Source organism: Furipterus horrens, unplaced genomic scaffold (assembly GCF_987537825.1).
Source record: "Furipterus horrens unplaced genomic scaffold, mFurHor1.1.pri manual_scaffold_13, whole genome shotgun sequence".
NCBI lineage: Eukaryota > Metazoa > Chordata > Mammalia > Chiroptera > Furipteridae > Furipterus > Furipterus horrens.
Genome location: NW_028327183.1, coordinates 50013869 through 50039649, shown reverse-complemented (window position 1 = coordinate 50039649; position 25781 = coordinate 50013869). Strand labels below are relative to the sequence as shown.

At 51.3% G+C, this 25781-nt stretch overlaps 1 protein-coding gene across 1 annotated transcript in view; it reads right to left on the bottom strand.

The window, feature by feature from the left end:
- LOC149995124 (myosin-14-like) overlaps positions 1-25781 on the bottom strand; it is a 71565-nt gene that overhangs the window by 24312 nt on the left and 21472 nt on the right. Inside the window, exons 11-23 of the mRNA XM_090260512.1 lie at positions 19021-19116; positions 18091-18209; positions 16729-16881; positions 16269-16442; positions 15768-15941; positions 14071-14185; positions 10064-10251; positions 7074-7195; positions 3450-3519; positions 3154-3314; positions 2078-2186; positions 1088-1204; positions 67-312 (exon numbers count right to left, since the gene is read on the bottom strand). Of these exons, the coding sequence (XP_090116638.1) occupies positions 67-312; positions 1088-1204; positions 2078-2186; positions 3154-3314; positions 3450-3519; positions 7074-7195; positions 10064-10251; positions 14071-14185; positions 15768-15941; positions 16269-16442; positions 16729-16881; positions 18091-18209; positions 19021-19116 (1844 nt within the window). The remainder of the gene's footprint in view (positions 1-66; positions 313-1087; positions 1205-2077; positions 2187-3153; positions 3315-3449; positions 3520-7073; positions 7196-10063; positions 10252-14070; positions 14186-15767; positions 15942-16268; positions 16443-16728; positions 16882-18090; positions 18210-19020; positions 19117-25781) is intronic.

The following is a 25781-nucleotide window of genomic DNA, read 5'->3' as shown; positions in this document are numbered from 1 at the left end:
AAGCAAAGGTAGGCAGGGTAGACAGAAGGGAGGGGGCGGTGGCCCATGGGTTCAGGGGGACCAGACCTGTATATGTTGCTGCAGCCTCTTCTTCTCGTTCTGCAGCTGGCGGCTGCACTCCTCCTCCTCACCCACGCGGGCCTCCAGCTCCGACACCACCAGCTCCAGCTCCTGCTTGCGGGCTGCCAGCCGCCCCCTGGTCTCCTCGGCCTCAGCGCACAGCTCTGTCTCTGCTCGAAGTTGCTCTGCCAGGCGAGCACGCTCCTCTTCCAGCTGGGGGTGGGGTGGGAGGGCAGCGGTTAGCAGGCGGTGCTCCCAGTCAGTGGACACCAGGTTCCTCCTGTCCCCTGACTTGCTTGGCTCTTTGAGGTACAGCCCTGGAACCCATTCCTCCGCCAGGTCCCCATCTCAGGATGACCCCACATTCCCCTGGTCACTGAGTCACAGCCCTGGGTGCCGCCCTGTCCCTCACTACTCCATCAGTCCCCGGCCCTGTCCTTCTTTCCCCGACTCCCTCTGCCTTGTCCCCTCCTCTCTGTCCTCATAGCCCCAACATGCTCAGGCCTGTTCTCCCCCAATGGACACTCTCCGCAGCCTCGGGGCCTCCAGTCTCCCCCTCTCCAGTCCACCCTACAGACATTCCCAGAGAGGCCTTTCCACCATCTTACATTTCATTTAACACTCCTACGCCCGCCCAGCAATTTAACCAAAGGACATGATTTAGGAAAAGCAAACGGAAAAATTCTCAGTGAGAAGCCGACCACCTGTATACCCTAACCCTGCTACAGAGCTGTTCCCGTGCTCTGCCCCATCCTGGAGCCCTACGCCTGGAGCATCTTGGCTTGGCAGGAACCAGTCCCCTACCCAAGACCCTGGCTACACCCCAGGGTCCTGCCTCCTGCACACCACGGCTCAGTCACACCAGAGTTTCAACTCCTATTCAGCCCCAGTGCACCTTGGGTCTGACCTATCCTACCCCTTCTCGCCATAGCCCTGCCCGGGGAACCTGGGACTCGGCCGGAAGCCCCGCCCCTTATAATTTGGCTCCACCCCAGCCCCGCCCCCACCCTCAGCCCCGCCCCCTCACCTGTGTCACGCCCACCTCGCGGGCGCTCTGTTGCTGGAGCTCCTGCACTTTCTGCAGCTCCTGAGCCCGCGCCTGCAGCACCTCATCCTGCCGTGTCACCTGCAGCAGTGGCTTCACCTAGGGGCAGGTCAAGGTGGTGAAATGGCTGGGAGGCGGCTGGGCCCAGGAGCTAAGCGTTCACACTGAGCATACGGCCGGTTTCCTGGGTCCCAAAGAATGCGGGATAACCGACCTCACTCTTCGGGCCCTTTCGGTGCAGAAAAGGGTTAGCTCAGCTGGCCTGGGCTGCCCAAACCCTGCTCATTCCAAAGAAAGGACGGGCCCTTGCCTGGGTCCTAGAGGCAGCCGCTAAGCCCTTTGAATATCTGCCTGATGGATGACTTGGTTTATCTGAGGGATGGTATCAGCTGACCTCTGGAGGGGCTGGAGACCGAGTAACAGAGGTCATCCACACGGGGCTCAGCCACCCCTATGTGACAGATCCAATGACAACCCTGGACACTGAGGCTTGGGTGAGGCTCCCCAGCAGGCAGCATCCCATATGTGTGGTCACACGTCATGCCTGGAAGGTTAGGAGCTGTCTACATGACGCCACTGGAAGAGACACACGGAAGCTTGCGTGGGCCCCTGAACTCTGGCCTGTGTGCCTTTTCTCTTTACTGATTTTAATCTGTGTCCTTTCACCGTAATAAATTGCAACCATGAGTATAACAGTGTTTCTGATTTCTGTGAGGCCTTCCTGTGGATCGTTGACTCTGAAGGGGTCTTCTGGATCCAGCTGCACCTGAAGCTGTCCTACTTCTTTTTTCCATGTTGGTTGAAATGGGATATTTGGGTCACTTGCTACCTAAAGAATCCCGATGAACAAAGGTCTGGCTGATTGGTCCCATTTTACAGATGCAGCAAACTGAGGCCCAAACAGAGGAGGTCACTTGCCCCAGCAGACCTGCCCACAAGGCCCCCACCTCCTTGCTGCTCAGGCGGCCTCACCTTGATGAACAGCCGCCACCACTGCCAGTGTCGCAGCTTGAGGTAAGCCGCGCAGTTCCGCTGCATCACCCTGAGCGCGCTCTGCTGCTGCTGCCGCTTCTGGAAGGCCCTGGGCGGGGAGACGGGCACGTGGGAGAGTGGGCGCTCAGCCCCCCAGGCCCTGCCCCCTTAGCAACAGAGAGCTCCCTTCACTGCGTCAACTGTTATTAAGTGCCTACTGTGCTCAAGCACCGTTCTACTCCTGGTAAATCTTGTGGACAGTTCATCAGTTCTGCGCCCTCGACCCTCTCGGCCTTGACCCTCCTCAGCCCCGCAGCCTCACCTTCACCACCTGCACCCTCACCTAGCCCCTTCCCCAGGCCCCCAGCCTCCAGAGCGGTCTTTCTCCACCCACTCCTGAGGCTCCCTAGCACCCCAAGCAAGGCCCCCGCCCCTCAGCCTTGTATTTGGGGGTCTTTTATCTGCTGATCCTTCCTCCGGGCCAGTTCCAAGAAGGAGATGCTCCTGCAAACTTCCTGCATTCCTGCAGCCCAGAGCGTCTTTCCCACCCTGCTTGGTCCCCCTGGGCATCAAGTGTGACCTGGGGGGGCGCCCTGTTCTGCGGGGCCTCCTGATGCACTTGTACGGCCCCCATCAAAGCACATCTTGCCCCAGACTATGTTGCTTTGTGCCTCTGTTGTCTCCCCCTCCAGACTGAAGTCCCTCGAGGGACTGGCCAGTAGGGTGACCACCCCGACCTAGTGGACTTGGGGCTTTCTCTGTTAGCACTGAAAATCATGCATCCTGGGAAACCTGCAGTCCCAGGCAAACAGGGAGGGTTGGTCCCCCTGTGACAGAGTCTAGCTCTGCGAGTCTCTAGTGTCGCCTTGCACTGGGCCTAGCTCACAGGGGCCCCAGGGGCCTTAGAGCCAAGAGGTGTGGGCACCTGGTGGCTCCCTCCCTTTGCCTCTCAGCCTTTCTACCATTTTGGAGGTCTTGACATCTGGGGCCATCTGGGGCCATCTGGTCAACCCCTCCCTGCATGTGCGTGCCCCTCCTTAGTCAGTGGGACCCCAGAAGACAGTGTGGTGCCTCACTTGCGAGCCAGGAATCCCCGGGCAGCTGCTTGGAAAGACACGATGATGTCTGTGACCTTCAGGTCCCGCTCCTCTTCCAGCTGGGCCAGGACCCCCGCCCGGAAGAAAATCTTACTCTGTCCCACGCGGTAGAGGTTGGGATCCAGTTCTAGGGCCTGGATCTGTGAGGGATCGGGGATGATAAGAAGAAGGGACTGTGAGAGGGGAGGTCCCAGCCCCTCTCCTCCCTCCTGGGGTTGTGCGCGCGCGCGCACACACACGCGCACACACACACGTGCACATACACACACACTTACCATCTTTTCACAGGCCTGCTTCCCGTCCATAAAGCCCTTGGGGATGGCATTGGGTGTCAGGATCTCATACCTGCAGGGGACGGGCAGGGGTGGGGAGTCGAGAGTTACAGCAAACTGTCACCATGGCCGGACACTGGGATCAGAGTGACAGCTAGCAATAACCAATGACAATAACGAGAACAGTAAGAAAAGTGGACGTTCGACCTCAGCCACACCCTGAGCTAAGAGCACTAGCACCACCGCCGCCAACTTCGATAATAGCAGACCCGGCTCCATGGATACCTACCTCGTGCTGACTATGAGCGTTTATTACCTCGCCACCACTTTTCACTGAGACAGAAAATAACGGAGGGTCTCAGAATGGGCATGTAAGAATAACAAAAACAGCAGCTGAGCTCTGACCAGGCAGCTCAGTTGGTTAGAGTAGCATCGTGATACATCAAGGTTGCAGGTTCAATCCCCGGTCAGGGCACATGCAAGAAGCATCAATAAGTGGAAGAACAACTCAATGTTCCTCTCTTTCTCTTTCTCCCTTCCTCTCTCTCTTTAAAAATCAATTTAAAAAATGTTTTTAAACAGCAGTTGATGTTTTGAATCTCTTATGGGTCAGGCCCTGGGCTGCTCTACATCAATTTCTTTCCAATTTCTGAGTGGAACTCAGAATGTCAAAACAACAACAACAACATTTTATAGCCCTAGCTAGTGTGGCTCACTGGATTGATTGCTGGCCTGCGCGCCAAAAGGTCGCCAGTCTGATTCTCTGTTGGGGCACCTGCCTGGGTTGCAGGTCCCAGTAGGGGGCATGCAACTGATGGATGTCTCTCACACATTTAGATGTTTCTCTCCCTCTTTCTCCCCGCCCCCCCATCTAAAATAAATGAATAAATAAAAAAATCTTTAAAAAATACATTTTATAAACATATACATGGTCTGTCCTCAGAGCCTTGCTCCTGCTGTGCCCTCTCCCCAGATTTCAATATTTCCTATAAAATAATGTATATTATCTATACCATTTATAAACACATATATGCACATTTATATGTCATATATAATATACATTTTTAAGACTGGTGTTTGAGAATGTGTGTGTATGTGTGTGTGTGTGTGTGTGTATCAGGGTTTCTCAATCACCAGGGGTCTTGTTTTTTTTTTTTTTTTTTTTTTTTTTTTTTTAAGTATATTTTATTGATTATATTGTTACAATAGTTCCAGTTTTTTTTTTCCCCTTTGCTCCCCTCCGCCCAGCACCCCCCTTCCCCAACAATCCCCTCTCCAAGTCCATGCCCATGGGTCGTACATACAAGCTCTCCCGCCTCACCCTTTCATATATTCTTCTTCTTCTTTTTTAAAATTAATTAATTAATTAGTTAAATATTTTAACAATAAAAAATAACAATTCCTCCCTCTCAGACTTAAGACCCTTTACAATCTTATAAAGGACAATGGATGAAGGTCTCGAGCTCCTCTAGCTGCTTCAAGCTGGACATGGTCGTCGTCCTACCTACCCTTGGGTCAAGAAATCCCTAATAAGAGTGGGGATGTGGAGGGGAGGGTGGCCTTCCCACAAGGGGAAGGATCGTGCAGACTCCAGGTTGGTTGGCTGTCTCTGGACAACGGCATGCTTGGTTTGACAGGCTGGCATCCTTGTTGTATTCTGGGGGCAACAGGGTTAAAGGACATCATTTAATCCGTAACCACTAGATGACAAAAGACAGGTATTAATTTTTCAATGTCCCACATTAGGGAAAAGAAGGGCTTCTTTGGAGGAAGGTGTGCCAGGTACATCTCACCTGTCCAAAACCCTTTTGCCCATTATACTTATTTTGGACTGAGGGAAATATTTTAGGTTTCCCCCATCTCAGGCCTCTGGGCTTTTTCTGTCCAAGCCATTAGGATATAAAAGAGAAACCAGTTTTAAAGTGAAGCCCACAGACCACCCCGTTCTTCACCAACCCAGCCACTTAGTTCAGCCAAACCATTGAGTCTCAGGAGGCAGCAATGCAGACAGGATTAAGTGAGGCCTATGCATACAGATAATCACTCAGGTAATGAGATTGTAGGCTTATGCCCTTTGAAAACAGAAAACACATGTTAATTTATGTAACATAACCCACATACAAGTCTCTAAATCTGTAGGACTGTCTTATCGGAAGGAAAATCCTTGTCCTTCTAATATTCACTGAACTTGCATTTCTATTCTTTATATTTTTATTCCCCCCCCACTAAAAAATTTTCTGTTTGTTTGTTTTTCCACTACAGTTGTCTCACTTTTTTTCCCCCTCTTGCTTCCCTGCACCCTGCCCCCCCCCAGGGGTCTTGTTAAAATACAGATCCTAGTTCAGTAAGCCTGGGCGGGGTCTGAAATTTGCATATTGACCAGCTGCTGGCTGCTGGTGTTGCTGCTCCGGGGACCACACTTTGAGTAGCAAACTACAGACCTGTACTGTCCAGTACAGCAGCTCCCGGCCACGTGTGATTGCCAAGCCCTTGTAATGTCATCTGGGCAACAGAACTGAATTTTTAAAAACATGTTTATTGATTTTCCTTTTTTTTTTTTTTTTTGGAGAGAAACATCAATATGTGGTTGCCTCTCATGCACCCCCAACTGAGTACCTGGCCCACAACCCAGGCATGTGCCCTGACTGGGAATCGAGCCGGCAGCCTTTGGTTCACAGGCCAGCGCTCAATTCACTGAGTCACATGAGCTAGGGCTGTTTATTGATTTTAGAGGAAGAGGAAGGGGGACAGGGAGAGGGAGAGAGAGAAATATTGATTGGTTGCCTCCTATAGCGCCCTGATTGGGGATGAAACCCACAACCTTTTGGTGTACGGGACAATACTCCAACCAACTGAGCCACACCAGACGATACTCCAACCAACTGAGCCACACCGGCAAGAGCTGAACTGGATTTGTAACTGTATTTACTTTTCACTAACTGAACTTTAAATGTAAAAACTGAAGCAGTGTAAAATATGTTTTTCTTTAACACAACTTCATTGTCTTGATAGGACTATAATTCACTTTGACCAATGGAAATATAGTGTAAGGCACGCCACATTTCTAAGACTTGGTAGGAAAAAAAGTATGCACAATGTCTCACCACTAATTTTTATACTGATTACATGTTCAATTTACCCCATATCTTAGATGTAGTGAGTTAAATAAAATATGTTGTCGACATTAATTTTGCCTACCTCTTTTTACTTTAAAAAATATGGCTATTACAAAAATTTTAATTGTATACAGGTCTAATGTTCTATTTCTAATGGACAGCATTGATATATACAGCTTGTGTGAAGCGTAATTTTTATTGTAATATTTACCATATTATTTGCTTTCTTTTTTTTCTAAGTTGATATTTTCTATTCTAGCCTATTCCACTGCTATTTTTTTTAAGAAATGCCAATTGCAACACGTTGATCGCAATATGATGCTCCCTGCCCTTTCTCTCCGGAGCGCACGAGCGGGTGACTGCTGGCCCGCATCACAGAGGGGAAGACTGAGCCTCAGCAAACCTCAGGAACTTGCCCGCTGTCCCGGCTCAGAAGTAGCAGCGAGAGGCTTTGGATGCAGGTAGGGTGTCTTCCAGACCCGAGCCCCGCGCCGCCCCTGACCCCGCTCACCGCTGCCGGAACTCCTGGAAGAGGATGCGGTTGGGGAAGCCTTGGCGACAGATGCGGATGCCCTCCAGGACGCCGTTACAGCGCAGCTGATCCAGCACCAGCCGCGGCTCCAGCTTCCCGGCCTGTGGGCGGTGGAACGGACACGCAGGGTCAGCGGCGCCCGCATGGGGGCGCCACTCGCGGGACGACAGCCGTCCGGGGAAACCACGTGGAACGGCCGTTTTCGCAGGTCAGCCCTGGTTGGCCATTGCGTATGGTTCCACCTATAATTTACTGAGCACCTACTACGTGCCAGGCAGAAATCCCTGCCCTGGGGAACTTCGCAGTCCAGTGGGAGAGACTGACAGCAAATGAGGTGGAGAAGTGACTAATAAATGAAAGAAAGAAATAACGGTAAGTGCGCAGTAGAACAGAACAGGAGCGGGAAGCGCTGACTTAGCGCAGAGGATGGTCGGTCAAGGTGTGTGGTGTGAACAAAGCCCATAAATCACTATTTTTGGTAAGAATGGCAAAAATGGTAAACAGTACACGAATTTAAATGATACATTCCAAGAGAGACCTTTTGCCTTGCCCATGTCGCCAGAGCAGTCAACACAATCCCCCGTTTCCTATGGAACCTTCTAGATTAGTTGTCCCCAACCCCGGCTAAACTCTAGGGCCCATGGGAAGCTTAAAACAATTAAGACAACAAAAACCACCCCCATACACACACACAAAACCCCACACCCAATGCTCCTGCCCTAGCCTAGGGCAGAATTGGGACCGCTGGGCGGTGGGATTTAACTCAGGAAAACCACCGGGCTGGATCTTTTTCTACAGCCATTTAGGCATATTATTTTATATCCATGCATCCATCAAACACTTACCGAATATCCATCACATGCCACGCACTGCTCTAGGTTTTGGGGACTGAGCAGTGAAAAAGGAGATAAAAGCACCTAACTTCAGGTTGTTCGTGTTCTGGCAAAAGGGAGTTTCTGTTTGTCTGTGACTATATAATACTCCCCTGTCCCGGCAATAAGGCTTCAATGTTGTGGGAGGGAGCCATGCCTTCCCCTCTGATCTCAGTCCAGAGTGACCGGGTGGAATCTCATCCTGGCTCCATGCATGGTCATGTGACCCAGGTCTGGCCAATCAGAGTAACCAGTTCGGAGGTGGGCACAGAGCCATCCTGGGCCAATGAGAGCCTGCCCTGGGACTTTTGTTGGGGCTGTGGGGCAAGAGATGCCCTTTTCCCTAGGGCTGCTGAACTGGGAGATAGAAGGCTGGACCCACTGGGGGCTGCCTTGCCACCCTGAGGGTGCTGAGAGAGAAAGAGACCCACAGAGAGGTTCCTTCAAAGTGAAGGCAACACACAGAAAAGCAGTGTCAAGCAAAGGAAAAAGGTTCCTGATGCCACCAGTTGAGCACCTGGATCCAGCTGTATCTGAACCCAACAGTGGAATTGTCAATTACGTGAATCTACACATTCTCACTTTCGCTTAGGCTGCCTTAGCTGGCACTCTCTCACCACCGAAAGAGCCCGCAGGAATTAGCTGAAAACAGCTGGAAATTGGACATAATAAATAAGACGGTCTCATAAGAACTTCCTTCCTTTTTTCCCACTCTCTCCCTCCATCCCACTCTTTGACAAGATATTTGGCAGGCTTGAGTGGGTAAGCACTCAGCAAGGCCAGGAGATTGATTTCATAAAAGGGGACCAATAAAACAGGTAAATATGTACTATATTATAAGATCGAGGTCTCCCCTGTGGCTAAAAAAAAGTTACGAATTTGTACAGGGGAAAGAATTACAATGAACTCTATGGCATTGGACTGCAACTTGACATAGTGTGAACGCATGGTTTGCAAAGTATAAAGATAGTTATAAAAATAAATACAGAAGTAAACATGTGTATACATTTATGTGTGTGCATGTGTAAACCTATGTGTGTGCTTGTATATACATTTGTGTATAAAAACATAGCTCTGCTTACTGAGAGGTCCTGGGAGTGCCACCCTGATAGCCCTGAGCACACCCAGCACCCAGATCTTAGACTCTAAGCACCATTCTCCACCAGAAAGAACCAGGGCTTCTTGGAGAAGTGGATGTCTATGGATGTCATATTTTATCAACTGTAAGTCCCATCAATAGTGAGACACTTCTATTTTATATGTCACCGAGAAAGCAAAACTCCTGTCAATTAAACTCTGACAAGCTATTGATTATAAGCCATATCCCAAGTTCAGAAATGCTAAAGTGTCAGAAATACATGTGTCTTAGATTTGATAAAATATGGTGTTTGTAGACCTGAGAAAGAGACACACACATACAGAGATCCACCAACCCAATAACTACAGCTATTTTCCAAGGACAGTGTAAGCCTCAAGCACCCTAACTTCGTGCTCTCATTTTCCTCTCATGTTGACCCTTCTCTACGAGGCCCATTCTTTGATTTTACCCACAAAAATACTTTTTAGTGCCCTGGGAGGCCAGAGATGGTCTCCCCAAACCTGCATGACATCCCCAGTCCCAGTGGCCTTCTTTCTATCCCTTGTGCCTTCCATGCTCTAACCTACCACAGGACCTTTGCACAAACTATTCTCTGCTCAGAATACCATGTATGCTTCAGAGCTCAGTTGCCACCTCCTCCAGGGGTCCTTCCCTGACTTCACTGAGCAGATAAAACCTTACGTGGTACTTACCACTCCTACAAATTCAACCAGTCATTCATTTTGGGTGATTAGTTGAACATATGTGTTCTGTATTAGACTGTGAGGATAGGGGTTGTCTGTGCTTCTATCTAATATATCCCTAGTACCTGGCACTTAGTAGGTGCTCAATAAAATGTAAGTCCAATGAACAAATAAATTTTCCTAACAGAGCACTCATTTGGGGAGGGAGGCAAGTCCCTCGGGGTCACACATCTGGTCAGCGGTGAGCTGGGCCCAGATGTGGCTCCAGCCAAGTCCAGCTGCCAGAGCTCCCCTTCCCCGGCCCAGGTCACTCACCCTCTTCTCATGGTTGGGGACGATACAGCGGACGAAGCTGGGGTTGGTATTGCTGAGTGTGGCCATGAGGCGGCTCAGGGACTCCTTGTAGAGCTGCCCCACTGTCCGGAACATGCCCCGGCGGGGGCGACCACCCGGTGGGCCGTCCCCGAGGCTGCTCACTTGCTCCAGCCCCACGATGCCCTCCACTGCGTGAAGAGGAAATCAGATGAAGGGTGAGAAGGGACTCAGTGGTCAGTTTGGAGGGGCTGAGTTGGCCAAAGGTTAAGGGCTTTACTATTTACAGGGCTTGGCATCTTATATATAAAGTGCCTCCCACAGCCTGGTAAGGTAGGTAGTACCAGCCCCATTGTACTGGGGGGCAAACTGAGGCTCAGAAAAGTGGAAGGCAGCGCCCAAAGCCTCACAGCTTAGAAACTGCAGATGCAGGATTTAAACCCAGGCAGGGTGAGTCCTCTCGAAGGCTGATCGCTGACCCCTCTCCTCCTCAAGGACATGATCTCCGTTCTCCTTACCGACAGGTGAAGACAACAATAGCAAATGCTGACTTAGCCGCAGTCTCTGCCCGGCCCTGTTCAAAGCACTTACATACTCTGGCTGATTTAAAAGCCTGTGAGAGTCGCTCCCATTTTACAGATGAGGAAACCGAGGCACAGAGAAGGAAAAGGGTAATCACAAGCACAGCTGCATTTGTAGGAACATGAAACAGAGTCACATTAAAAATGTAATAGAGCGCTGGCTGGTGTGGCTCAGTGGATTGAGCGCCAGCCCATGAACCAAAGGGTCTGTGGTTCGATTCCCAGTCAGGGCACGTGCCTGGGTTGTGGGCCAGGTCCCCAGTTGGGGGTGCAGAAGAGGCAACCGCACATTGATGTTTCTCTCCCTCTCTTTCTCCTCCCTTCCCCTCACTCTAGAAATAAATAAATTATGTTTTAAAAAATGTAATAGTCTCTGCCATGGCTGGGTGGCTCAATTGTTTGGATTGCAGTCCATGCACCAAAAGGTTGCAGGTTTGATCCCCATCTGGGGTGCGTACGGAAGACAATCAATCAATGTTTCACTCTCACATTGATGTTTCTCTTTCTCTCTCTCTTCCTCTTGTTCTAAAATCCATAAATATGTTCTCAGGTGAGGATTTTTAAAACTGCAATAGGATCTGGCTTTTATGTGCAATCTGTGAAATAAGGCAATCTGCCTTCACAGTAAGCTTTTTTCTAGAATTCGATGACCAAATCATGCCGGGTTTCTCAGGATCCTACAGCTGGGGCTGAATCTGATGTCCTCAGTGATGAGGGTCATCATGGGTCAACCAGGTCATCTGCACTTAGGCAGGACCTGGTGTATGGTGGGGGCTCAGATATAGCATTTTCCTCCCCAGGTTTCATCTCCCTCCCACCACCATCCTTACAGTTATTATCAAAATGATAACTGCCATTTATTACGCTCTTATAGAACAGGTAAGAGCTGAGGCTCTGGGACTCAAAATCCTGGGTTCAAATCTCAGCTCTGCCACTTAGTGGCTGTGTGATCTTGGATTGGTGACTTAACCTCTCTGTGCTTCGGTTTCCTCAACTGTGTAAGGGGGGTACTAGTACCAACACCTGCCTCAGTGGGTCATACAGAGGATTCTACGTGTTAATGATCATAAAAGGGCTTCGCACAATGCAAGGCACATAGTAAGTGCTCAATAAATGCCAGCTGGTAGTAGCCCCATTGTACTTTGGCATGCAGTTTAGTTAGAAGAGTCTAGTTAGCACTGAGTCTGGAAACTGCTGGGAGAGCTGGCAAGGAGGAAGAAGAAGCATGAGAGACCTCCTCATGGAGAAAAGAGGGGACGGGTGTTCAAAACCAGGTTCCCGGTCCAACAGGCCCGCCCGCCTCGTCTGGCAAATCTCACCCATCGATGCACAGTAGCACCCACCCCCTGGTGGAGAAATGGCAGAGCTGCGCCTCCCTGGAGATCCCGGGGACGACGGTGGGAAGGAGCCAAGGAAAGAGAACTGCTGGAAGCCCCCATGTTCTGGGGAATGAGGACAGATGTGGGGAGAGGACAGATGTGGGGAGATGCAAAAGATGGGGGATGCAAAGGGAGCAGTATGAGAAGAGGGACAGGAGGTGGCAGGAAGGAAAAAAAGAGGAGGGTTATTAGTCAACAGCACGGGCCAGAGCAGGAGGGAGAGCCTGAATACTGGCCATAAACATCTAAAACCAGGGAGACTGTCCTGTTCATCTTTGTGCCTACCCACTGAGGGCATCAATGTCAGCTGAAGGGACAAATGTCCTCCATGAGCCTTAGTACCAGAGGGAAAAGGTCTCTCTCCCTCGAGGTTGAGTCTGTATGTCCTATTAGGTATCTTTTCCCCCTGACGGCCAGGAAGCTCGAGGACAACCTTGTGGCTTCTGCCCGGCATGTGGCATTGGTCTCTCTGAGGCTTGTCCTCATCTGCCTTTTCCCCTGGGCTGCCAGGATGCTGGGCTTCCCGCTCTGGGCTCAGGGCAGCTGTCACAGGGACTGATGCAAAACTAGCCCCGACTCCCTACCCCTCTGTGGGACCTGCAGCGCCTCGAGTGTGGGCTCCTGCGTTCAGGAGGGCTGTGGGAGAAGGATCACTGTGCCACGTTCCAGTCTAGGACTCAAGAGGCTTTGCCGTTTCCACTCTCCCTCTTGGAACGCTTTGAGTCAGCCACATGCGGGGTGGGACGTGTGAGGGGTCACTGGGACATCATGTAAATGAAGCACAGATTCTAAACAAGCAGGGTGGGCAGGGGGACGTTCAATCGGAAGGAGATGCTTCTAGCAGAATCCGGTTTTGTTGCTAAACATCAAACACTGCTTTTCAATCCCTCCTGTGTAAACTCCATGAGACACAAATATCAGACTTTTCTTTCTTAAGTCAGCTCACAAGATCAAGGGACCCAATGCCCTTTCGCTCTGTGAGTTGGTTTTGGGAACCACTCATCTTGCTTATTTTGTTCTCTTGTCTAGTTGCATGGGCTGGCACATCTACAACTATGCTTTTCACTCCCATCAAAGAGTAAGGCAAGCTCTGGCTGGTGTGGCTCAGTGGACTGAGCACCAGCCTGCAAACCAAAAGGTTGCAGGTTTGATTCCCGGTCAGGGCACATGCCTGGGTTGCGGGCCAGGTCCCCAGTTGAGGGCGCACGAGAGGCAACCACACATTGGTGTTTCCCTCCCTTTCTTTCTCTCTCCCTTCTCCTCTCTCTGAAAAAAATAAAATAAAATCTTTACAAAAGATTAAAGTAAACTGACAGATTCTAGAAACCTGAAATCAGAAAAAAAACAAGATGTTGGTGCTTCCAGCTGTATAAAATCATCTCGCAAACCCCCTCTAAGGATAGGGGGCAGCTTGGAAAGTATGGGGTTCTACCACAAAGGCATTTGGCTTTTCTGCTTATGCCTCTTAGAAGTGTCATTCTGAAAAGACTGATGGGAAAAATTCACATGGGTCTTGTTGGAGCAAGACAACTCCAAAACTATATCTCAGTCCATTGCTTCTTTCTTCTTCCTGGGGGCCCTAAGGGGAACTTTGTGAGAGAGCAAAGAAAGAAAAGTCTGAAAGTTGGCCAACCTGTAAAACAGCACCCTTCTGAGTTGTCTTGTCATTAATTCTTTTCCAGTCAAATCTCTTTTTAGGGGATCACATGCCACCTGCAAATAATGTTATCGCTTTCTTTGCAATGCTCACATGCTTATTTATTTTTCTGGTCTGATTGCATAGGCTAGTATTGCCAAAGCAGTGTTTCACAGCAGTGCTGACAGTGGGCATCCTTGTCTTGTTTAAGGAGGAGTGTCTTATCATTGAATACGATGCTGGCTTGAGATATCCATCAATCAGCACTAACTGGGAACACTAACTGGCTGGCCTGCAGAAGTGCTGCGTCAGAGCAGACAACTCAGCCCCCGAAACAAAGGTGCTCACACTGTGGGTTGGGAGCAGGGATGCCCAGAGCCCCAGGGACAGGGCCGGGGGAAAGCCAGTCCTCACCATCTTTCCAGATCTCCGCCGTTAACCGATCCGTGCTCTGGTGCAGCAGGGCGGCAACGTTGTCGTTCAGAGGGTCCATGTTTTTCATCAGCCACTCATTGGCCTTGTAGTCGACCTGAATGAAACCAGGCATTGGAGCGTGGTGAACTTGGAGGTTCACGGGCTCCCCTGATTTTCCAGCTCCAGGCTTCACCACGGGGGGAGGACGTTGGTGCCACCTCGTGTCCATACCTTGAACTGCACCCTCCGCCCGCGGGACTCCTCTCCCTTTCCTTCCCTGCCCACCGCTGACCCCGTCCATCACCACTTTCTCCCTTCTTCATTCTACTCCAGACACCTTGGCTTCTCCACTGTCCCTCCTCACACGTGCAACCGCATTTCCACCTCAGGTTTTCCCCCCGAGCTGTCCCCGCCGCCGGGGATTCCCTCTCTGTGCGCTTTCCCACGGACGGCTGCTTGGGAGAATGCAGGGTTTTGCTTTGAGAGTTCCGCCGTCACGGCCTTGACCACAACCCCCGCCCACCAGACAGGGGCTCCCTGAGGCCAGGGCCCGGCTCTGACTCGTGTCAGCACAGGCCTGGGCCCCAGCAGGTCTCAGCAAATGTTTGGGCACCTTGGAGCCGCACGCAGGACACCCGGGCTCCTGCCCCCTCGCCGTGATGCGCACCGTCCCCTGGGCCCGCAGAGTCCCTCGCGCCCTCACCTGGCCTCTCCGGCACCCGTTACACATCGTTCACACCATAGAGCCCCCAAGCCAAGTCAAGACAGCCACCTCTTTTTGTAAGTAAAGGGTTATTGGGATGCAGCCCCCGTTAGTATATCTATTTATGTGTTACCTGTGGCTTCCCTCACGCTGCAACGGCACAACTGAGTAGCTGTGACAGGCAGTGTCTGGCCCGCAGAGCGGGAAGCAGTTACAAAAAAGGTTTGCCGACCCTTGGTTTAGATTTCAGATCAAGCATTACGCTCCCCTGGGGACACTTCCCCGGTGTTCCTCCCTCCTCTGGGCGTCGGCTTTGACGCTGCCCTTCGCTGCCCCTATGAAGGCGCTTGTTGGCCTTACATCCCGGTTGTCTGGATTTGCCTCCCTTCCAGATAAGGAACTTTGTAAGGACAGAAACCATGTCCGACCTGGGTCCCCAACTTTGCTCAGCACAGGGCTGAGTGCACAAAAGACAGGTTTAGCCCCAGCTGGTGTGGCTCAGTGGATTGAGAGCCGGCCTGCAAACCAAAGGGTCGCTGGTTCGATTCCCAGTCAGGGCACAGGCCTGGGCTGTGGGCCAGGTCCCCAGTTGGGGGGTGAGTGAGACAACCACACATTGATGTTTCTCTCCTTCTCTTTCTCCCTCCCTTCCCCTCTCTCTAAAAATAAATAAATAAAAACTTTAAAAATTAAAAAAAAAAAAAAGAAGGCACGGGTTTGCTGAATGAGTGGATAAAATGCACATAATTGTCCTCCAGGCAAACGCCTCTCCATCCCTCAAAGCGTACTGCAAATACCCGCTCCTTGAGGAAGCCTTTGTTGACTTCGTCAGATAGTTCTCACTCCTCCTTGGGCTTTCCTGGCCCCTGCCTTGGCTGTGTCCTGTCCCAGTGGACACCCGGTGGCCCTGCCGTCCCTCTGCACCCTTCCCCACATCTGCAGCCAGGTTGTCACCACTCCCACCCGCAGGCCCCAAGGCGGGCCCCGCCCCTACCTTGCCCGCATAGTGCAAGACGCTGAAGTCGGCCTGGTCCCGCAGATGCCTCGGCCGCTGGAACTTGGGGTGGCCGCCCTGCTCCTGGGCCACCTTCTCTACGAAGGACCTGTCCGTGGCCTTCGGGAACCAGCACTCCTCGTCCAGCAGGGCCAGGAGTCCAGGGGGGTTGGCCTGACCGTTGACAGGAAGGGGAGAGTAGGTCAGATCCCCAAATACTGGACACTTAGGTTGCGGCTGGTTTTTAGTGTTTGTAAGCGACACTTGGACGGAGAACCACAGTTAGTAACAGCCAGGATTAGCCCCGTGGTTGGAGCCAGGCCCTGTGGCGGGCGTGTCCCGGGGCCTGATCTGCTACCGGTCACACAGACCTATGTCGTTTTCTCCACGTAACTGATGCGGAGGCTGAGGCCAGCAGGGCGAGGGGCTGGCTCCTGGCCTGGAGGGGGCGGGGTGAGATGACGAGGGCTGCGAGGAGGGAGTGGCCACGGGCTCACTCACCGGCCGCTCAATGAGGTCGATGCAGGGCTGCAGGTCAAGGCCAAAGTCAAGGAAGGTCCAGGGGATGCCCTCGCGCTGGTACTCCTCCTGCTCCAGCACGAACATGGTGTGGTTGAAGAGCTGCTGCAGCTTCTCGTTGGTGTAGTTGATGCACAGCTGCTCGAAGGAGTTCAGCTGCAGGGAGGAGGGGATGCGTGAGAGAGGGGACAGGGGCCTGGGGGGGTGGGCAGAGACCCAGAGACAGGGGACAGAGACCCAAAGAGGGGGGCACAGGGACCCAGAGAGAGGGGGACAGGGACCCAGAGACAAGGGGACAGAGACCTGGAGAAAGTGGGGCAGGGACCCAGAGGGAGGGGGACAGAGGCTGAGAAGGAGGGGGTGAGGAGGGCAGGGGCACAGAGGGAGGGAACAGGGCAGCGTGATGGCGCCCTCAGGCCCCAGCGGGGCACACAGCACAGACCTGGAAGATCTCGAAGCCGGCGATGTCCAGGATGCCCAGGAAGGAGGTACCCTGGCGGGGGCTGCGGTCCAGAGCCCGGTTGAGGCGCAGGACAAGCCAGCGGAAGAGGCGCTCGTAGGTGGCCTTGGCCAGGGCTTCGAGGGCGAAGTCAGCCTGCATGCAGATGGGATGCATAGTGAGGGTCCAGCCTGCACATGAGTGGCCCGGCCTGTCCGGGCCCCCACCATGGTTCAAGATGACATTAACAGCAGCCCTCCATTCCTCAGCCCTACTGTGCTCCAGGCACTGCCTGAAGTCCTCAGGGCTCATTAGTTCATTAATCCTCTGCCCTCCTGACCCCACTTCCTGGAACAATTAACATAACAGTGAAGAGGGTGGACTCTGGAGCCAACAACCTGAGTTTGAATCCTGCTCCTGCCACTTAGAGGCTGTGTTACCTCAGGCTGTGAATAAACCTCTCTGTGCCTCAACTTCTTCATCTGTAAAATGGATCCTAATAGTAATTCCCCTGAGAGCAGAATCACGGCCAGTGTGACCTCCAGTCTCTGGTCCTTGCCTCCCCTATTGTGTCTTCTTCATCCCAGGGCCTCGAGCACCCAGCCTGGGGCCCAGCAGAGGCCTCTGCCCAAGAGCTGGATCCTGAAAACCACTAGCCCATGTTAACTTCTTTCTACCCCTAGCCCTGCCCGCTGGTCTGAGCCACACTGTCATTGGCTTGGATTATGGCGGCAGCCTCCTCCCAACTCCCTGCTTCCACCTGCGCCCCTGGGACTCCACCCTCCATGCAGAAGACAAGGGGGTTTTTATAAAAAAACAACCTGAATCAAATCGCTCCCTGGCCTAAACCCTCGCTGGCCTCCTGCTGCACCCTGAATAAAACTCACCTCCTTAGGGTGGCCCCTAAGACCCTGCGTGATCTGTCCCCTACCAACCTCTCCGCCTGCAGCCTCACCCACCTCCTTAGTGTTCCCATCTCGCCAAGCTTGTTTCAACCCCAGGGCCTTTACATAGGCTATGCCCTCCACTTTGAACGGTCTAGGTCTTGGCTGGAACGTGACCTGCTGGGAGAGGGCCTGCCAGACCCCCCCCCAACCCCCTCCTTGGCAGACGGCACCCCTGTCGACCCCTGTCTACAAGCACCCTGTTAATCTTCGTTTATTAGGTTTTCTTACTACAGCCTGAGTTCCACGTTTCTATTGCTGCTTTTATTCCCGGTGCCTAGTCCGGAGCCGGTAACTGAGCAGCCAGCACCGGTCTGCGTGAGCGAGCGAGGAAAAACGGCATAAGCCACTTCCTAGACGCTGGAGTTGGAGGGCGGCGGGAGCCCGATACCTGCCCCCCACCCCCCGCCACACCGCCCACCTGCTCTTTGGTCTGCGCTTTCTGCACGTAGTCCCGGCCAACTTTGATGCGGGGGGTGAGCAGGGCGCGGGAGAAATCCGTCACCCCGAGTCCCAGCAGGCGGCAGAGCTTCTGGGCGGCTGAGGAAGACAGGCATCGAGGTGGGTGGGGTCAGCGTTCTGTCCCAGGACGCGGCTGCCCGGCCTTTCCCCCCAGAGGCTGCACAGGTCCTACCAGTGTGCGCATCCTCTGGCCCGCAAGTTTCCTCTGGGACCCCCAGTGGGCGAAAATAATCCCGGGTGAGCCAAGACTGGACTACGGGGATGTTCATCACCACATTGTTTACAGTGGACATGACCAGGAAATAACCTGAACGTCCAGCACTTGGGGATTGGTTAGAGGAGCAGAGTTCATCCATTTGAATGGCTGTTCCACCCTCATTACGTTGGAAACTCATGACATGTTAAACTGAGGCGTGCATTTCATGATACGTGTATTTCACTTTGAATCAAAGAACGGACTGTCTTTATACTGTTCTGTCTGTCAGATTTTTCCCCATCCAGCTCATATTATTTTATAATAATTAGGAAGCAGAACTATTTCCATTTTGATTAAAAAAAAAAGAATATCAACTATAATCCTGCTTTTGAAAAGGAAAAAATATACACATATGCAAGCACAGAGGCCAGGAGGAGATGTGCCCAGCACTGATGGCAGGTCTCTCCAAGGCGCTGGGACGACCGGGGACCCTGTTGTCCCCTGTTTGGCAGGCTGGTGTTGTTCAGACTTTCAGCAGGGATCACATATTTTTATAACAGAAGAAGGGTGAGAAAATGCTGAAGACTCAGCGAAGGGCAGGGAGTCAGAGCGGCCCAGCCGGGAGGGGGTGCTCTGTCTGTGGGGCAAGGGATGCAGGGTCACGGGGCTGGGCAGCAGGCCAGGGGGTGTCACCTGTGTTGTCTGGCATGGAGGCTTGGTCGGTGTTTCGTTCTCTCTTCAGGATGATGTTGCCGAACTGAAGGACCGCAGAGACCATCCGCAGCATGGCTAAGGGGCGGCAGGGGGGGGGGGGTGGAGAGATCACTACGGCTCCAGACACTGTGTGTGGTCTTCACTGTCCCTTCAGAAATCTAGCTTAAAAATCCCATGTCAGCCCTGGCTGGGGTGTGCAGTTGGTGGGAGCATTGTCCTGTACACCAGAAGGCTGCGGGTTCGATTCCCGGTCAGGGCCCGTGCCTAGGTTTGGTCCCCGGTCGGGGCATGTACGGGAGGCCACTGACCGATGTCTCTCTCTTCTCTCTCTCCCTAAAATCAATACACATACCCTCAATCCTCGGGTGAGGATTGAAAAGAAAAAATCCTATGTCAGTTTACAGCACCATCCTGAGCTTAAAATTCACATGTGACACTGGGCAGGACTTAAAACACATGAACAGATAAGTGAATCCTGTATTTTGTGTTCGAGGTTCACGGTATGACCATTCAGTGTCTGCTCATACTGTCTGTTTCATGAAATGATGCCGATAAGACTTAGAAGAACTTTGAGAATGGATGAGCGATATGGAAGGATTTCTAAACTATCAAGTGAAAGGTGCGAGGTGCAGAAGGGTGTTCATGGCGTACTCTGTGTACAAAAGGCAGAAAACAGGAAGGACAGTTGATTCTCGTCATCTGCAGAAATGTTCCACAAAGTCACCAAGAACACTGACGTAGTGACTGCGAATGAGTGCTCCTAAGGGGACATACAGGGTTTGGTTCCTGTGAGCCTCTGGCCACAACGTTTTCATCGACTGATCAATACATCACTTTGTTTTACGTGTGTTTCTTCTTATTTTTTTAAAAATATTTTGTTTATTTACTTTGGAGAGAGGAAAAGGGAGGGAGATAGAGAGGGAGAGAAACATCAGCTGGCTGTCTCTCCCACGACCCCAGCTGAGGACCTGACCGGCAACCCAGGCAGGTGCCCTGACCAGGAATTGAACCGGCAACCTTTCAGTTAGCAGGCCGGGGCTCAATTCACTGAGCCACACCAGCCAGAGCAATGTGTGTTTCCATTTAAAGACACCTCATTGATAGACAGAGCGGGACAAAATTATGTTTACAGTTATTTATATGGAAAATAATATAATTAATAAACAATACAAGAATAAAGTCCGTGTTGCGCGTACTCACAGCTGTACACCTGCTTCTGCCCCTCCCCGGGGGTACACTGTTGCTTCATTCACATTGAACTCATAGCCAGCAGCACTGTAACGCCCGCCTGAAGGAAGCTCATCTAACATGCGTATTTTCTCCGTAAGGCACAGTCCAGCCGCCCTGTGCTTAGGAGTGCTACCCTGCACTTCGGCGCTATGCTTGGAAGGCATTATAGACAGAGAATTCACCATCACAATGAAAAAAAGCACAAAAACGTGAAAAACTCCACCGACCACACAAAGGACACTGGTGTACAATACGAGAGCTGAAACTAGACGGCTGGGCAACCCCTGTGAGTGTGCACTGGGCAACTCAAGCTCCCCCCCCACCCCCCACCCCCTGCTCTGTGAATGACCTCAATGACCACAAATGCAGGAGTATTGGGGTTACAAATAAATGTGGGTGGGGGGTAATTCCCAAGAACAGAAACCATGAATGAGGATGTACAGATGTCCCCCAACGTATGATGGTTCAAATTAAAATCTTTCAAATTTACAATCATGGTGCCCCAGCTGGTGTGGCTCAGTGGATTGAGCGCCAACCTGTGAACCAAAGGGTCATCAGTTCGATTCCCAGTCAGGGCACATGCCTGGGTTGCGAGCCGGGTCCCCAGTTGGGGGCATGCGCGAGGCAACCACACATTGTTGTTTCTCTCCCCCTCTTTCTCCTTCCCTTCCCCTCTCTCTAAAAATAAATAAATAAAATCTAAAAAACAAAAAATTACAATGGTGCCAAAGAGATACACCTCCAGCAGAGACCATACTCCGAATTTTGAATTTTGATTTTTTTTTTTCCTAAGAACCAGCTCCCAGTGAGCCACCTGATCACAAGGGTAAACAGCCCATAGTCTAAGGGTGCTGTGTTGCCTGCATTTTGGGGGTACTGTGTTTTGTGGTTTCCTGTCCCATCATGTCTACAAACACCTGCCTGTATCTCCTGCTTCTGGTGAGAAAGCAATTACCCTTGAGATGAAACTCAAGATCACTGTCCAGCAGGAAGGCAACAAGCCACAATTACATAAATCACACGAAGTGTTCGAGACTTGATTACAAAATAGCCTTTGTGTTAGATGGTTGGGCCCAACTGTAGGCTAATGCAGGTGCCCTGAGCACCTTTCAGGTTGGCTAGGCTACGCTATGACGTTCACACTGTGTTAAGTGCATTTTCGACTTAGGACATTTTCACCTTACTGTGGGCTCATCAGGAGGTGAGCAGCACATCCATGCGTCTAAGAGTATCTGTCTGTATTTCCTTGTCTGTGCAGAGCTTCTAGAAAGCGTGTCAGAAGGGGGCAATGCTGCCCCCTAGTGTACGTCTCAGAAACGTGTAGCGTTTGGTTGACATAAAGATGGGGGTCACTGAGGCAACGTGTGGGGTGTTCCTGGATGTCATCGGGAGTGAGGACAGGAAGCAGACGTTCCTCGGGACCGCAAAGAACTGTCCACATCCCGTGTGACTCCTAAACGTCCCATTGCACAGTCACATCGTGAAATAATGGTCTCTAATGCTCAGACACGAATCCCAACTGTTTTACGTGTAAACACAAAAGGATTTGGTTTTTACACACAGTGAATTTTCCAGGACGGGAGCCACTGTGCAATCCGAGGAAAAACTGGTGTTGGTTTTGTTCAGAATTTTCTTCAGATGCGGTCAGCATTTCAGAACCCTCTCGCTTCCCACCGCCAAGCCGCGCGCGGCACGTGAGTCGACCGCGTAACACGCCTACACCAGGCTGGGCTTGCGTCCGCTGCTTTCACGGGGGTGCTACAGATGGGGCAAGCACCCAGGCGCCTCATCAGCCGCCAGTTCTAGGGCAGTCTTCACGATTTACGGATTGAAACGGACACTGATTTTTTTCTTTTTTTTTCTTTTTTACGTTCTCCATGCCAGGTCTTGTTCCAAACACAAAAGAACTGATTTAAGCTTCATAAGAACTCAATGAGGCAAGTCCTACAATAGCATTTTACAGATGGAAAACTGAGTAAAACCCCCACTTGACAGATGGGGAAACCAAGGCACATGGGGTCATGAACTTGCCTAGGATCTTCGAGCTCATAAGCGGCAGGCCTGAGATTCGAACCCGGGCAGCCTGACTCTGGGGTCTATATTCTTAACGACTGTGGTTCCCTTTGCCTCGTCCCTTTAACATAGAATTCTAATGTAAACACCTACACAGAGCACACACACACAGAAGCGCACAAACCAACACTTCCTGCTCAGGGAGTCTTGACAAAGCGAGGGCAGCTCGGAGCCAGCGCCTCGCCGCCCCCTGCTGGCCACTCACTGAACTCGGATGAATTTCACAATCACAGGGTTGCGTGGAAGAAGCCAGACACCAGTGTGCATACGGTATGGGTCTGTCTGTACCAAATTCAAGAACGGGCGACACAACTCCATGTTGTCAGACCCCAGAATAATGGTTACATTCAGGGGGTGCCGGTGATGGGAAGGGGCCGGTTATACCCGGCGTTCCCTGGCCGAGGTCCTGAGCTAGACGCTTAGAGTCTATGGCGCAATTTTTGGTGCCTGCGCTACCCTGCTACGCAGTTTACTTAGAGAAAGAGGGTGGCGCAGAGGTGAGGGGGGTGTACCCTCCCGGGATACTCCTGCCAAAAATGTGTAACCGAATCTAATCATGAGGAAACACACCCAAGTTTGAGACAAAACAACTGGTCTGTAATCTTCAAAAGTGTCAAGGTCATGAACGATAAAGGCAGACTCAGGAACGGGGCCAGACGGATAGAGACGGAAATGTGATGACTAAACTCAACCTGTGATCCCGGACTGGGGAAGTGTATGTGTGTGTGCGTGCGTGTGTGTGCACGCGCGAGCACACACATAACTTAAAAAAACGTTTTTTCTTTGCTAGAAAGCATATATGCCATATTGGCATATGGTCTGTGAAAAACTTTTTTTTTGTATAAAAGACATTATTGGGATAATGTGGTTTTGGGATTAGAAAATAGTACTAATCGTGGCAATGTTAACTTCCTGATGAGAATACTGTGCTGTGACTGTACCAATGTTCTTAGGAAATACACACGGACAGATTCGGGGGGTGGTAGCTGAATAATGCTAAGATGCCCACATCTGAATTCCTGGAACCTGTGAGGGTCACCTTGCAGAGCAAAATGGACTGTCTGGCATAACCAAATTAAGGATTGTGAGGTGGGAGACTAGCCTAGATTATCGAGGTGGGCGCTGAATGTAATCATAAAGGTCATTACAAAAGCGAGGAGCCGCCCTGACCGGTGTAGCTCATTGGGTTAGGTGTTGTCTGGCAGAGCAAAAGGTCGCGCCAGTTTGATTCTGGGTCAGGGCACATGCCCGGGTTGCAGGCCGGGTCCCCAGCTGGGGGCGTGCGAGAGGCAACCATACATTGATGTTTCTCCCCCTCTCTTTCTCCTTCCCTTCCCCTCTAAAAATAAATAAAATCTTTTTTTTTTTTTTAAAGGGAGAAGCCATGTGAGCAGAGGTTAGCGATTCTCTCTGAAGACAGAGGAAGGCGCCACATGCCAAGGAATTCGCGCAGCCTCTGGAAGCTGGAAAAGGCAAGAAAATGGACTCTCACCAGACCCTCCAGAAAAAACCCTGATTTTTGTCTACTAAGACTGATTTTGGAATTTCAACTTCAGAACTCTAAGAGAATAAACGTGTGTTGTTTCAAGCCACTGAGTTTATGGTCCTTTGTGGCAGCCGCTTTAGGAAGCTAATACAAAAGGCAAAAGGGCACCTCATCTACGCCCCTATTTTCACACGGCTCAGTAATTAGAAAGAAAAGAGGATAAAGCACATGTGGCAACTGGGGAATCTGGGAGAAGAGTGTGTGTTCCTGCATTCTTTTCTGTAAACCTGAAATTATTCAAAATAAAAAAGTTTTTTAAAAAATACCCTGAAAACAAAAGGGGATGTCACTGGCCTGAGGGCTTGGACAGGCCTTGCTCTGAAGGACACACAAGAAACCGATAACAGATGTGGCCTCCTGGGAGCTGGGGACACTTGAATGATTATACACCTTTTCGTCTTTTTCAGTTTCATACCTTTTGAAATGTAAGGCCTAGTACAGAAAAAAAAAATCACTGTTAAAACAGGACACAGTTCCTGGAATTAGAGAGACTGTAGTGCACAACCTTATAACTATACTACAAACTAAACTGTACACTTTACAAACAGCAAATTCTATGGTATGTAAATTCTATCTAAAAAAAAAAGTTGGTATAGTTTGCAGGGCAAGCTGGGTGTGCAAACAAATATTAATTTTTCCTCTCCATCTCCACTGACATCATAGCTCCTGTCTTCACCACCCCCACTCCGTGGCCTTTAAAATAGCTTTTTACAGTTGGCTTAGGAGCCTGCGCTGGTGCCAAGCACCGAGATGAACCTGATGCCTGAGGAGTTGGCAGTTGGCTCTCGCTGCTGACTTCAGACCAGCCGATGGTAAGCAAGCCCCGGCCTGTGGAGGCCTGGAGCTGGCAAAGCTGCTCCTGCCTCAGGTGAGGGGAAACCTGCTTCCCTGGAGGTCAGGCTCCGGCTCAGCCTCTGACGTAGCATTTATGGCGCCATGCAGGCAGATGGACAATGGAGGTCCTGCCTGGGCTGGCCCCCAACGCTCTCTGCCCTGCCGCCCTGGCTTCCAGGGGTGACCCAGAGGTGCCCACCTGCCTGTCTGGGAAGAATCCAGGACTAGCCTTGGAGTCAGTACCTGCTGATCAGTCGGGGTGAGTCCCCGGCAGGTGCCCACCTCCCTGAACCTCCATCTCCTTTTGTCAAAAGGAAAGTCTATGAAAAGGTGACCTCCTGGCGCCACTCCTTGAAAGTGAAACACAAAATCAACCATAATGACTTGATCCACCTATCACACCAGCAAAAGCCAAAAAGCTCCCAAGAAGGCGCAGGTGGAGGAAACAGAGAGGCTCAGGGGACGGGAAACTAGCGCCACCTTCTGGACGGTGACGAGGTAGATCGTCTACAATTAAAATTCACAAGGGGGGTGGGGCTTGCTTGGGCGAGTAGAGGGTGGGATTAGAGGTGAAACCCAGAAAGCCACGAGTGGGTAATTAATTGTTGGATCAGGTGTCCAGGGGGTCATTACCCTCTACTCTCTACTTTCGTATGTGTTTGAAGTTTCCAGTAATAAAAAGATAAAAATCAAAATGATTCAGCAATAAAAAGGAATGAAGCTCTGATACATGCTACCTCATGGATGAAGCATGAAACACCAGGCTGAGTGAAAGAAGCCAGCCACGAAGGCCTTCCTCTCATATGATTCCATTTATAGGGAAGGTCCAAGATGGGCAAATCCATAGAGACAAGAAGCCCATGAATGGCTGCCAGGGGCTGGCGGGGCAAACCCACGGGTGACAGCTAAGGGTGCACGTTCTCTCCTTGGGCCACTGATAGCGTTCTCAAATTGATGGCGGTGCCCTGGCTGGTGTGGCTCAGTGGATTGAACGCTGGCCTGCAAACCAAAGGGTTCGCCAGTTCAATTCCCAGTCAGGGCACATGCCTGGGTTGTG